General features: G+C 55.7%; 6 protein-coding genes across 6 annotated transcripts; 2 read left to right on the top strand and 4 right to left on the bottom strand.

Annotated features, from left to right (window-relative positions):
* Positions 1-134: 134 nt before the first annotated feature.
* Positions 135-422, top strand: N7474_009887 (uncharacterized protein; the record flags this gene model as incomplete). The annotated part of the gene is made up of 1 exon (XM_057201297.1): positions 135-422. One exon carries the CDS (start codon positions 135-137, stop codon positions 420-422), a length of 288 nt encoding a protein of 95 aa, XP_057049284.1.
* A 252-nt stretch (positions 423-674) lies between these two features.
* On the bottom strand, positions 675-1,610 carry N7474_009886 (NAD-dependent epimerase/dehydratase family protein; the record flags this gene model as incomplete). The annotated part of the gene is made up of 1 exon (XM_057201296.1): positions 675-1,610. The coding sequence occupies one exon, from the start codon at positions 1,608-1,610 to the stop codon at positions 675-677; it is 936 nt and encodes a 311-aa protein (XP_057049283.1).
* A 321-nt stretch (positions 1,611-1,931) lies between these two features.
* Positions 1,932-3,807, bottom strand: N7474_009885 (alkaline phosphatase; the record flags this gene model as incomplete). The annotated part of the gene is made up of 2 exons (XM_057201295.1): positions 1,932-2,239; positions 2,292-3,807. 2 exons carry the CDS (start codon positions 3,805-3,807, stop codon positions 1,932-1,934), a joined length of 1,824 nt encoding a protein of 607 aa, XP_057049282.1.
* Positions 3,808-4,005: 198 nt separating this feature from the next.
* On the bottom strand, positions 4,006-4,839 carry N7474_009884 (Mth938-like domain-containing protein; the record flags this gene model as incomplete). Its single annotated transcript, XM_057201294.1, has 2 exons — positions 4,006-4,205; positions 4,296-4,839. The coding sequence occupies 2 exons, from the start codon at positions 4,837-4,839 to the stop codon at positions 4,006-4,008; spliced, it is 744 nt and encodes a 247-aa protein (XP_057049281.1).
* Positions 4,840-5,377: 538 nt separating this feature from the next.
* hmt1 (putative vacuolar ABC heavy metal transporter (Hmt1)) lies at positions 5,378-8,238 on the bottom strand (the record flags this gene model as incomplete). The annotated part of the gene is made up of 3 exons (XM_057201293.1): positions 5,378-6,632; positions 6,684-7,825; positions 7,891-8,238. The coding sequence occupies 3 exons, from the start codon at positions 8,236-8,238 to the stop codon at positions 5,378-5,380; spliced, it is 2,745 nt and encodes a 914-aa protein (XP_057049280.1).
* Positions 8,239-9,183: 945 nt separating this feature from the next.
* Positions 9,184-13,210, top strand: N7474_009882 (WD repeat protein; the record flags this gene model as incomplete). Its single annotated transcript, XM_057201292.1, has 2 exons — positions 9,184-9,356; positions 9,427-13,210. The coding sequence occupies 2 exons, from the start codon at positions 9,184-9,186 to the stop codon at positions 13,208-13,210; spliced, it is 3,957 nt and encodes a 1,318-aa protein (XP_057049279.1).
* Between the last annotated feature and the right edge of the window lie 225 nt (positions 13,211-13,435).

Below are 13,435 nucleotides of genomic sequence, written 5' to 3'. Positions count from 1 at the left end.
CGTTCATCCTTGCAAAAATCTCTCTGCACATCTGCCCTCTGGACGAAGACAACAAGCGCTTGATCAATTTACGACACGACATATCACGGAGAAACACCCACCACAGCCTGCCTCTACCTACGGGCAGTAGCGCCATGTGTCTTTACGTCGGCAACTTTTACGACTGCAACCACGTCCGCTTCGAGGTCCATCTCTTCTGCCGAGCCTTGCTCTGCGAGCTGACTCGCATCAACGACCCAGTTGAGCGCACTTGTTTCGACCTGCCATTCAACCCAGACATCCCTGGCTGTGAGCCACACGCAGCCACTGCTGCCAACTCAGTTGAGCTTGCCTGGGATGGTTGTGGGGCCGCGAACCGGAGCAATGTAGTGCAGTGGGTGATATGTGTGGACGTGTGCGAGGATTGTTCCGACAGGCTGTGACCACTTTTCTTCTTATCTTGGCACATTTCTGGCAAGGACATAAACGCGAAGCAGACCGAGCCACTCGGACCATTTAACGACGTTTTTGGGATTGTATGGAAGTACGTACAAGCTAGAAACGGAAGGATATGCAGCCATCTCCATCTAGACTTCCATCCAAGCCAGTAAAGTCATTTCTGGAATGTATCACACGCCAAACCATTTCTCAACTCCTTTCTTCCTATACACACAACCTTCAGACCTATAACCATCTCACAAGGTAACATACTTCCTCCAATCGTGCTGATCCTTAAAACCCAACACCTCCCTAATCTTCCGATTACTCAAGGGCGCCTCCCACTGCCCCATCTTCCTCGTAATCGTAGTCCCAGGGCAAATGCTCTTCAAAAATTCCTCTGTCGGCACCTCCGTCGTGATAGTATCATTCGTAGCATTAAAAACCTGGAATCCCAACCCATCCTTCATAACAGCCAAATGGCAAATCTGGCCTAGATCGCGAGCATCGATATAACTCCACGCATTCCTTTTCCGCGTCTCAGGCTTCTTCACGAACCCCGCAAACTCGGCCTCGTATTGTTTGGGGTCGATGACATTCCCGATACGCAGGGCGTAGATATCAGCGCTGAATCTGCGCGCGAAGGCCCGCGCTGTTTGTTCACCGCAGATTTTGCTGAGAGCGTATGAGTCCATCGGATTGACGTCGTAGTCTTCTTCCAGCGGAAAGGAGTGATACTCCGAGTCTCCCTGCGTGAAGCAGACGCCGTAGGTGGTCTCCGAGCTGCCGATGATCACTTTCTTGATGCCGAGTTTGCAGGCTGCTTCGATGACGTTGTATGTGCTGACTACGTTGGCTTTGAAGGTTTCGTTGTCTGGGACGAGCATGTTGCGCGCGTAGGCTGCGAAGTGGATCACAGCATCTGGTGGGGTGGTTGGTTGTTCCTTGTCCAGATTGCGCTCGATCTCGTACTCGCCCATGTGGAAGTGCGAGGAGAGTGCGTTGAAGACTTGGCCGCTGTCTGTTAGGTCGCATTTCAGGGTGTACACGTCTGGGTTGAGGCCCACGCCGTCTGGGTTGGGGAGTGGGTTCAGATCCAGATTGAGGACTTGGTGGCCTTGTGCTAGGAGGTATGGGATGCAATGGCGACCGGCCTTGCCAGAGCCTCCGGTGAAGACGATGCGTTTTCCCATAGTGACAGATCGACAGATGAGTAAATGAATTCAGGGTGTAAACGGGATCAGCGTGACACTTAAATGCTATGTCGTCGGCTAATACTTGCTCCATTTACCCGCCCCACCACTCCCCGGCATTAATTTGACTTTCGTCAGCGGGTCAGTGGCGACTCTTAGTGGGCAATGTGTGGAGCTTGATTGGAAATCAACATTGCGTTTGTATGTGGATGTTATGGATGAAATAGATAACCAGATATCAATGCTAATCTCAACCCAGGACCAAACCAACGCCCGAAGAAACTGTAACCAAGATGCGAGATAGTATAAGATAAGAGGAGATTAATGCACTCCACCGCAGCCACAATCCCCGAGCTCCCGCTTCCTAAAGTCTCCATGGTACGTGTCCAGACCATCCGTCCGAAGGTCAGCGCCGAGAGGATTGCCCATCCAGCTAAACTCCTCGGTTGAGACATCCTGTGCAGATGCATCCGGAGACCAGTATGCGGAGGACTGTAGGCGCTTTGTGACACTCTCGATATCGAGATCCAGGTAGCTGGCCAGGAATGAGCCGACGTCGGTGTTTTCATGGTTGCCTACCAGCGGCCAGGTGTCTTTCGAGGAGGAAGCGTAGATGTTGACGTCGACCGCTGGGAGTTTTGTTAGCAATTGATAATGGTATGACTAGGACCATGTACTTACCAGAGTGGCCGTGGGTAGACCAGCCGAGCTGGGCGCGGCGGCTAATCATATCTGCAAAGACATACTGCGGCGGGGCTTGTGAGTCTGCGTGGAGCAAGGCGTCCACTTCTGTATCAGTGGCATCGGTGATACCAAGTCCTTTTTCCAGCAGGGTTTGCCGAATATAAGTCTGCTGTTTTGCCTTGTCGTCGTCCTTGCCCGGGCCAGACAAGTATTCTTTCAGCTTAGCGTCGAGATACTCGCTTGAATGACTCGCGTTGGCTAGCACGCCGGGAAGCCACAGATACTCCGGGTAGTTCTTGTGCAGCTGTCTAGCAGCGGACAACCCGCCAGTCTCGTGATCGGACGTGCTGACTAGCACGCCCGGAGTTGAACTTTTCTCCAAAAAGTCCAGGACGGCAGTAAAGGCCTTATCATAGGCCATGACCTCGTGCACTTGTGCAGCCGGGTCATTGCCGTGTCCGGCGTGATCAATTCGCGAGCCTTCGATCATGATGAAGAACCCCTGCTCACTGTCTTCAGTGGCCTTGCTCAGCACCGTGAGCGCCGCGCGAGCCATCTCTTCAAGAGACGGATACACCTCGCTCTGAGAGCGACGATCAATCTCATAAGGAATATCCTTCTCAGCAAAGAGACCCAGCAGGGGCAGTTTAGCCTCGGTCCCACCATTGAGCGCGTCGAACCCAGCACGGTCATGCATATAGTGGAATCCATTATCTGCCGCGGCGGCAACCAGATCGCGGTCATCGCCCCGACAGCTTCCGTCCGTGGAATTGGGCAGGAAATGGCATCTCCCGCCACCGAACATGAGGTCCACCACGCGTCCCAGGGGGTGTTCGCCAATTTCTTGTTCGGCGATGCTATCTTCGTAGCTTCGCAGGTTGGCATGCGAGGCAAAGCACGCTGGCGTTGCGTCTGTGATGCGCGTCGTCACTACCAGTCCGGTCTTGTACCCCGCCAACGCAGCAGCCTCCAGCACGGTCCCGCAGGGGGAGTGGTCCGGGAGTACCGAGATGGCCCCATTGTAGCTCTTGTGTCCGCAGGAGAAGGCCGTAGCTCCAGCCGCGGAGTCCGTCACCAAGCTGGAGCTAGAGCGGGTCCGCGACGTCCCGATGTGGTGCTGATCCAGGACCAAAATATCATCAATGGGTAGGCCGTCTGTTAGTTGCCTGAAACTCCTCGTCATCGAGAGACTGGTCGGTCCCATGCCGTCCGAGACCATGAAGATCAAGTTACGTTTCCCAGACGGCTTGCCGCCGGGACCCCACGATGTGGACTGGCTGTGGCTTTTGGTCGTTTCGTGCTGGTACACCACGGCGAGAACGACCACTGCAACCGTGGCGATGAGCGCCCAGGCGACGAGTCCAATCTCTCGCCAGACGACCCAGCCCCGTCGTCGTTCATCAGGGCGGGTGGTCCGTTCGCCAGTGAGGAGGGCATCCTCCTCCTCCGCATTGCGGATGGAGGAGTGGTCGGAGGATGGGCGCGGAGCCAGCAGAGGCTCTTCCCGCGCCATTGTGTGTGTGAAAGAGAGAGCGATGAATCAGAACAACCCCCGAGGTGGGTAAGGTTGCGGTAGCAGTGGAAGAGAAGCTGGGAAGATGGATGATGCGATAAGATAGCAGCTCACATGACCGGTCACGTTTTACATCATCGGGAAGCAGTAGTCATTCATATAAACACTAAATTACGGCCTTGTCACATTCCTCTGGTCCTATGACCTCCCCTTCCACCCGATCGGAATCAACGCTGCCGCAATCTCGTTGACTCCGCGCTCCGTGGCCAGCAGGTTAAACTGCGCCGCCGCATTCCTGGTGTCTTGGATATCCACACGAATGCCCAACGAGTTGATATGGCGCTTCGTCTCCGGCGAGAGAGGGAACATGGACGCCCCGAGCCCGAGAATGAGCATATCTAGACAGAAACAATTCCTTCGTTAGCACCAGTAGACAATCCAATCGAATCCAGTCAATCCCCAGGGGGTTGAAATTCGGGAAAACCTACCTGGACGCGGCCACACCATACTCAAAAGCCCCCAAACTTGCTCGTCAACCTCAAACTGGCCCTTGGCATTAATCATAGCCGCCTTCGCATCCTTTGTCTTTGTCTCCATCTCCTCAAACGCCTTCCACGGCCGCCAGGCGAACGCCTCGCCGCCGACGAGCAACAACGCGTCGCCGCCGGTGATCTTGACGCCACTATTGAGATGAAATCCACTGTCCAGACAGGCATCGATGGCTGTTGTCGGGGCGGGGATGTTGCCAAGTACGTTCAGCGCGGCGAAGTCGGTTTGTGTGTCTTCTTTGGATTCGGGGCCGCGGTCGTGGCTGGTTGGTTTGGCGGCGTGCGCTCGGGAGACCATGCGTGCTGGACGGACTGAGGTGGAGTTGTGGCGGCTGATTGATGGGATGCCATGGATTGAGGGTTGGGTGGTGTTGAGCGAGGTCAGGGCGCGCGGGAGGTGTTGAGATGGGTTCGGGCGCACAAGAGGAGTGCTGGTTAGAGAAGTGCGCAGGGCGCGCAGGAGTTGGGGTGATGGGGAATGCATTGTGATGTACTTTCCAAGATCGGTGTCAGGTCTGGAACTGGTGGTAGTGGTGAGTGAGTGGGTGAGTGAGGGAAAGGGAAAAGGGAAAGAAGGGCCAAGCTCTCCCGGCCCGAAGTGCATGTCTTGGCGATCAACCAATAAAGTACAAGGCATTTGCAAAGGCCTCGAATGAACATCTGTATTAATATATCCGTTCTGGCGAACCTAGCGATTACTCTAGTTTTATTTCCAGTTTCCCAACTGTAAACACTGCCCTGCCCCCTGCCCTGCGGTGCGTATGAAACAGAGAGACATGGAACGGTGGTGACATGCATACGGGGGTCGTATACGTCGTAAAAGGTGCCCAGAACGCCAAATTAAGAGAAGAGACAAAAATGCAATGGACCCGAAAGAAAAAGAAAGAAACAACTCGCCCCCTTTTCATGCAGCGTCCGGTTCATTCATTATTACTTCCCATAGGAACCTCGGAATTGTTGCTTTTTCTGTCAAAGGGAAAGAGTATCAAACATGTGCACACATGAAATACACGAAATCAAAATCAGTGGCGCGGATGCCCGGTGCCATTGTTCCGATCTTCGTCGGATTGACTGGAGCTGTCGTCACTCGGCCCGTTGAGGACACCGTTGGCCCGGTCTTGAAGAACTTGGGCTTCTTGTGCTGCCTTTTGTGCGCGGATCTGCTTCCGCCACATGCCGGAGTAGGAACCCTTCAGGGCCAAGAGCTCTTCGTGTGTGCCGCTCTCGACCACCCGACCGCCATGCAAGACTAAGATGCGATCTGCTGTAGTGATGGTGCTGAGCCGGTGCGCAATCACCAGCATGGTCCGGCCGTGTGCGAGGCTCGCCAAGGCTTTTTGGATCTGCTCTTCCGTCTCCGTGTCAAGGGCGGCGGTGGCTTCGTCCAGGAGAATGATTCGCGGGTTCTTGAGAATGGTGCGCGCGATGGCCACACGTTGTTTCTCGCCGCCGCTGAGCCGCAGGCCGCGCTCTCCGACCTTGGTGCTGTAGCCATCGGGGAATGTCAGGATCTTGTCGTGGATACTCGCGGCTCGGCAGGCTTCATAGACATCCTCATCTGTCGCCTCCGGGTTGGCGTATTTCAAATTGTACATCAGGGTCTCGTTGAATAATACTGTATCCTGGGGCACCACACCGATATGGCTGCGGACTGAATCGATGGTAAGATCCTGCACATCGTGCCCGTCAATACGGATACATCCCTTCTCGGGATTGTAGAAGCGAAACAATAGACGGAACACGGTCGACTTGCCGCCGCCTGACTCCCCCACCAAGGCTGTCGTGGTTCCGGGTTTACATTGGAAGCCAAGCCCATTCAACGCCGTTTTGCGAGCATCATATGAAAACTGCACATTATCGAAATTTATGTCGCCCTTGCACACGGCCAACGGGGCCGCACGGGGCTTATCAACCACCGATGGTTGCTCCCGGAAGAGCTCCAGCATGCGCTCTGCATTGATCAGCGCAGATTGGATGGAGCGATAGAAGGTGCCGAAGAAGTTCAATGGCCCTTGAAGCTGAGCCATATAGGTCAGCAGAGCAACGAACCGGCCCACAGGTTGCTGGCCCGTGGAGACCTGGTAGGCCGCAATAAAGCACGTAATCAGCAGACCGAACATGAAGACAGTGTTCTGGCAGGTGTTGAGTAGCGTCAAAGAGAAGAGGACGTGGTATTCCGCCTTTTGGTAGTCGCTCACTGCACCGCGGTATCGGTCAAACTCGTATTGCTCGGCGTTGAAATATTTGACGGTTTCATAGGAGACCATAGAATCGTTCCTGGGGTCATCATTAGCCACTGTCCAAAAAATACGCGCAAAGACAACTCACTTCACAGCATCTTCCTGTCTCGAAGCGTTCACCATCTGCCGCCTGATCGTAGCTCTCCACTGGGCCATGCGAATGGTGACGTACAAATACCCAAAGGTGGAAATCCCGACCACCAGAGCGTAGTACGCATCAAAGACAACGAGGAAGTATCCAACAGCAACCCCAAGATCAATCAACATCGGCACCACCTGGAAGGTGACCTGCTCGAGGAACGTATTGATTGAGCTCCCCTTGCTCAGGGCAGATAGGACTTCTCCTGTCTTTTTGCCCAGATGAAAGTCCAAGCTGAGACCGTGGACATGCTCAAAGGCGGCGGTGGAAAGTTCCATGTAGGAATATTGGCTCACCGGAATCCAGAGGCTGGAACGAACCGAGCTGAGCAAGCCTTGGCCGCCCTGCAACCACCGATAGACCACATACATGCAGATCTCAAACCACGGGACCCGAAATTCTTCCCCGCCCTCCTTGGCCAGGATATTGGTGATCTTTTCCACCTGAAACGGAACCATCACATTGACGACCCGCTGGGCAACAAGAAGCCCGAAACATACCACCACAACTATCTGCAGGCGGCGCGATTTGGATGGCCACAGGTAGGGGAAAAAGAGAGAGTATCCGCTCAGATACTCCCACCAGGTCGTTGATGGTGCAGTCGTTGGGCGAACCCACGGGTCTGGCCCTTTAGGCTGCTGATCGCGCGGGCCACCGTTGGTCGAGCCGTAGCCATTGCCGTTGCCGGTGGCGGCGCCAGACTCGGCAGGAGCAGGATCCAGCAAGCCTGTAGCTTCCGTCGGCCCGTTGGCCTGTCGCTGGGCCTTCTTCTCATAATGTTTCATGCTCAGAGAATTGCACGCATAGAGCAGCACCAGCACGAACAAAATGAGGACGCGCAGACTGCCGACGACCACTTCCAGGTATTCCCACATGGTAATTCTCTTCCGTAACCTACCACCTTCAGGATCTCCCACAATGGGCTCATGGTGGGGCGCCGTGTAAAGAGACAGGGATGTGCTGAGGATGACTAGTTCGATCGGGATGGCGACCGACCAGGAGACGAAATGAGCGAGTGTTGGGGAAGGAGAGGTGTCTAGTAAGGATATCAGGATGACCGAATACACGAAGAACGAGCCGACGATGCAGATCTATAGTCTGAGTTAGTTTTCGGCAATTTTTTGCTTTTTTTTTTTGGGTCCAGCCTTGCACATACAACGACCGATTGTCCCTGCCACCAATGCTCGGACCGTGCCGTCAACGCATGGGCGATAAAAATAATGGCATCAGCGAGCCATGTCACCAGGATGCCCACGGATAGCCAGTTGAAGAATCGTTTTACGGTCTTGGAGAACTGCTGTGTTTGGCGATAGCTGTTGGAGCTTCTCGCCCGCATCGGCAATGGGCGCCCGCCGGGGCCCATGCGTTGCGAATCGTGATTGTGGACATTTCGGGCCACGATCATGGTATTGGCCAGGAAGGCCACGACGAAGAGCACGAAAAGGAAGAGTGGGTAACAGGTGCGCAGGTACTGCAGCAGCTCACTGGCTGCGTGAGGATCCATGGTGGCCAGTCCTCCCAATATCCAGCACGACCAAAAGACGGTTCACACTATTTCCATGACACAGCGACCGAGAGAATCCCCGTGAGAGATTGGGGAAAGGGCCAGTTGGAAGGGGGCGAGTTGGAAGGGGAAGAAGGAAAGCAGAGAGAATGGACGGATTCGGGGTTCGGATGGTCAAGGATCGACGGGGAGCGAGAATGGCCGATCACGGACGGACGCGGCGGGGACGAGCACAGAACACCCACGTGGAAGCTTGACTTGGTCGAGGTTTCTTGCTTTTTATTAACTTTGCTTGTTGGAGAGAGGTCTCGTGCATAGGGCTGAGCAGAGGTCATGGGGGCGATGCCACGAGATGGGCCATGGGGACTTACAGTAGAGATAGAGTCTCTCCGATGCGGTGTGGGAGAGGGAGAGGGAGAGAGAGGGAGAGAGAAGAGGAAGAGGAGGAAGAAAAGAGGAGGAGGAAGGAAGATGATTGGGAAGGAAGCGAAGGAAGGAAGAGGAAGAGAGAGAAGAGAAGGTGAGGGGAATAATGACGGTGTAGACTAAGTCTGGCCTGAGGATAAGAATAACCAGAAGAATGATCTCCGAGACACAATCGAAATGTTTGCCTCCGAGTCGGATATACTGGCAGTCTGGTTAGAATCACATTTTTTAAGACCTCGATCTAGATCATTTAGTCCCGTCCGAGCCCCCAGAGATGTACCTATGATTAGCTGCAGGGGCCGCCTTAGCTCGACCGGGGGAGGACGAGTGGGTAACTAAACAGGGTAGACTATTCATGGCTAGCCCATAGTCTAGACTGTTTAGTCCGAAGCCATCCCTCATTCATCAGCATCATATTTGGATCGCTGTCGCCAGCACTCACCGCTCTCACCAACATTCCTCTCTCATCCATCCACACAACCCGCCCGGTTCTCTCCCACCCCAGCATGGCCGCCAACCATGTCCGATCCAGCTCGCTCTCCGGCACCTCCTCCCCCGCCACCGCCGCCTAAATATTCACATCGGGCTGCCAACGCGCTCGCCAGGTTCGCCCACCCGTTCTTCTCCGGGTCGCGTCCCCCGAGCCCGCAGAACGGCCCGGAGGGTCCCCGGTCGATCAGGTCCAAATCGCTGTAAGTGCTGCGTTCCTTCTTCACACGGGACACACCGCTCTTAGACCGGTCGTTTTAACACGTCGTGCAGACCCGGCGAACCCCAGACCGTCACCCATAAAACCGGAATCCCCATCGCCGCGCTCGACATCTCGCCCCAGCGCACGCACGCGGTCATCGCCGGCAAAGAGATCCTTAAAACGATACGCGTCTCGCCCGACCACTCCTCCGAAGAATTCAACGTCCGAAATGCTGTCATCGGCTACGCTTCCGCCCACCATGACGGGGGCGTGTCCATGCCGCACAAGGACCAGTTGAACGTACGCGACGTGAAGTGGTCCCATGGCAATTACGACCGGACAATTGCCACGGCCGTCGCGAACGGTCGCATTGTCGTTTACGACCTGCAGCGGCCCGGCCTCCAATTATGTCGCTTCCAGGGCCACAACCGCCAGGTGCACCGGCTGGCCTTCAACCCCCATTTCGCCGCGTGGCTTTTGTCAGGCAGCCAAGATGGCACCATCCGCATGTGGGATCTGCGAGCGGCTCCCACGAATCGCGGCACCTCCACGTGTGGGAGTAAGCATGTGTATCATGGCAACAGTGATGCCATCCGGGACGTCCGGTGGTCGCCCAGCGACGGCGTCGTGTTTGCGACCGCCGCGGACAGCGGCGCCATCCAAATGTGGGACCAGCGGAAGGGCAATGCGCCACTGATGCGCATTGCGGCTCATGATCGCCCATGTTTCTCGGTCGACTGGCATCCCGATGGGAAACACATCGTCAGTGGTGGCACAGACCGCCAAGTCAAGGTCTGGGATTTTTCCTCGTCCGCAGAACGAAGACAAAAGCCCGCCTTTCAGTTCCGAACCCCCCAGGCCGTCACGAACGTGCGCTGGCGACCTCCGTCGTGGGTCGGCGAATCACCGGGGTTAGGAGAATGGCAGTCGTCCCAGATCGTTACCTCTTACGACAAAGAAGACCCGCGAATACATCTTTGGGACCTTCGTCGTCCGCATGTCCCGTTTCGTGAATTCGATCGGTATGATTCCCCAGCAACCGATCTTCTCTGGCGCTCCAAGGACCTGCTCTGGACAGTCGGCGAGGCCGGGGCGTTCACCCAGACCGACGTCCGCTATGCGCCCAATGTGGTTAACCGCCGACCGATGTGTTCGGCGGCCTGGAGTCCTAATGGCGAGTTTGTCGCGTTTGCCCAGAAGCGGCCCACGCGGCGTGTTAGAGTAGCCGAGTTCGTAAGCCCTGAGGAGGATGAGGCGAGTCCCGGCGACAAGTCGCTGAACGACAGTCCCGGGGAGGATATGCTGGACGAGGCGGCCCTGGTCTCTACATTTCGGCACCGACATACCAAGTCCACCCCCAATCGACCATCCAAGTCGTTGGGCAATACCCCACCCGGAACAGTGGATAATGTCCTTCCTGTGCTTCCTTTAAATCAAGCCTTGGAAAAGATTGCGACCTCAGGACCCAATCAATTGGGTACTACCGGAAGCATCCCAGGTGCCACAAACGACGCCTTCGTTTTTCGATTCTTGGCAGGTCACTATTCGCCGCTAATGGATGAGCGTCGGGGCCGGCGCACATCCGTGGAGATCCTGAACTCCTTGATGGAGGCACTGGACCACAACGCCGAGTGTGCGGATGAGGTCGCGCTGACCAAGGTGGCTCAGACTTGGAGGATTGTGAAATTCGCCATCCTTCAAGAGCTTCAGCGGAGAGCGAGACAACAACCAGCGGGTAAATCCGGTCCCAAAGAGAAGTCATCCAAGGAGGGACTGTTGATGGACCGGTCACGACCAAGCGAGGAGAAGGTGAAAAGCCGGTTGTTCAAGGGTGTCATGGAGACCGAAGGCCATCGAAGTCTGATATCAGAAACCGAAAGTACCTCAAACATGACAACACCTCTTGCCAAACCATTGCCTGACTCGCCTCCGATGGACTCTTACGACAGCGGTGACTCTCAGATCCCTTCATTGAGCGAAGCTGCGATTGATGTTGATCCCCTACCGCCGTCAGTTCTCAGCTCTCACAATGGCTGGAGTATGTCTGGCGCCAGCGCCCATCGCGTATCCCCACTCCAACAAGGACAATCGGTCTCGAGCGCAGACACACACCCTTCCGACCAGCTCCGTGATCCTTTCGACCACAGGTCCGATATAGAACAACGCTCGGCCCCCCGCGCGATTGCCGGCAAGGCGGACTGGCGTATTCGAACCCACCCTGACTACCCTCGTGAAGGTTCTGAGGATGATTATGATCAGAAACTGGAGGATAAACGGGCCGCCATCCGTGACTACAAACAGGCCCCAAAAAAAGTCTTGACGCTAGAATCTCCCATGCAGTCCAATCGGCCTCCTGCACTCGACCCTTACCAGCAGCACGGATCCTCCGATAGCTTCCCAATGTTTTCGGCATCTACCGACAGTTCACATCCTTCAAAATCCGTGGGGGCCTCGTACTCGCCTAATGGCCGGCATCACGAAGAGGCGGATGCCGGCGCCGGCGGTCGACCCACTGGCAGACCCAGAAGAGAGTCCAACCTGGTTTCTCCTCAGGAAGCGGTGGCAGAGGAGGCCATGTCATTTGACGAGTCTCTCCTGGAGTCTGACCAAGTCCATCTCGAACGTCCATCTAGCCCGCCCCCGTTCTTGGCCGAGTCGACTCCACTAAAACAACCCCTTCCCGGAGACACCCAGCCATCCACAGACACCCCTCCGCTCTTCTCGGCTTATCCAACGATGCTGGACATCACGGAAGACGTCTCCCGAGTTGAACTCCCTTTCAGCCCAGATACAACAGACTTGAAGCCGTGGAGTATCGAAGCTATTCTGAAAGAGGCGGTCCGTTATTATCACAGCAGCAGTACCTCCGTCGACATACAAAACGCAGCTCATCTCCTCCAGAAGCTTCACATCCTTTTCAAGGACTGCGAAAAGATCCTTCCTTATGCAGAGTGCGAGCTCGTCTTCCAAACCTACAACGACCACCTGATCCGCCATTCCATGAACCTGGAGGCCGCAGAGCTGCGTCTCTCCTGCGTGCCTCATTACCCAATTGTGTACGACTACGCCCAAATAGACACTTCCATCAACGTTTTCTGCTATACCTGTCAACGGCCATACGAGAACCCGCGCCGTGACAACACCCGCTGCCACCGCTGCAACACCCCTCAGCCCCCATGCTCCATCTGCATGAGCATCGACCCGCCCCCGGAATGGGTGGAAAAGCAGCAGCAGCAGCGCACCGCCTCCCCTTCTCTCACAAGCCCCGATTCCGAAACCGAAACCATCTCCCACCTCTCCTCGCAATCCTCCATCCGAACAGAACCCCTTCCAGCCTCTGAACTCGACCTCAACTCCTTCACCCCGCCCCGCCCCAAGGGCTCTGCCCTCTGGTCTTGGTGTCAGGGCTGTGGCCATGGTGGCCACCTCGCCTGCATCACAACCTGGCTCAGTGACCTTACTATCAGCGCCGGTGGCTGCGCCACACCCGGCTGCACGCACGACTGTGGACCAGGTCCGCGCCGCGAACTGAACCGCCAGGCCTTACAAGCTGAGTCCAAGCGCCGCGATTCGGCGAGTCGTTCTGCGGGCGTCGGTCTCGTCAAGAAGGACCCCTGGACAAAAGGCGAGAGCAAGGCCGTCGAGAAGGTTAGGGGTATGCTCGGCGTCGCTGGCGTCGCTAATGCCCCTGTTGCTGGGAGTACGCCTGGGTCTAGTACTTCGGCTAATACGACCTCTGCTTCCGGGGCCACTGCTGTTACTTCGGGGACGATGTCGCCGAAGAAAGTGAGACTGGTCACTCCTAGTGAGCAGGAGAAACGGGCTAGTCGGTCGGCTGCTACTTCGAGGGAGTAGATGTAGGCAGTGGGTACGCCGGTGCTGGGCAAGACGATGCCCTAATAGGGAAAGTAAGATCTACACGTTACGGACTTAGTTCTAGTGTACTGTAAATACTAAACCGATCTTGGAACCGTCTTCGATGGGAAAGGACTAGTAGACAGAAGTATGGCACCATCCAGAACCTCAAGCTCTGAGAGTTATATAGATCTTTCCTCAACTACACCACACCCCAAGCAAGCA

The sequence above is a fragment of the Penicillium riverlandense genome, assembly GCF_028828495.1.
Source record: "Penicillium riverlandense strain IBT 135883 chromosome Unknown utg000008l_segment0_segment0, whole genome shotgun sequence".
In the NCBI taxonomy this organism is placed as follows: domain Eukaryota; kingdom Fungi; phylum Ascomycota; class Eurotiomycetes; order Eurotiales; family Aspergillaceae; genus Penicillium; species Penicillium riverlandense.
The sequence above is the reverse complement of the archived record's forward strand: the minus strand, read 5'-3'. Positions and strand labels throughout refer to the sequence as shown.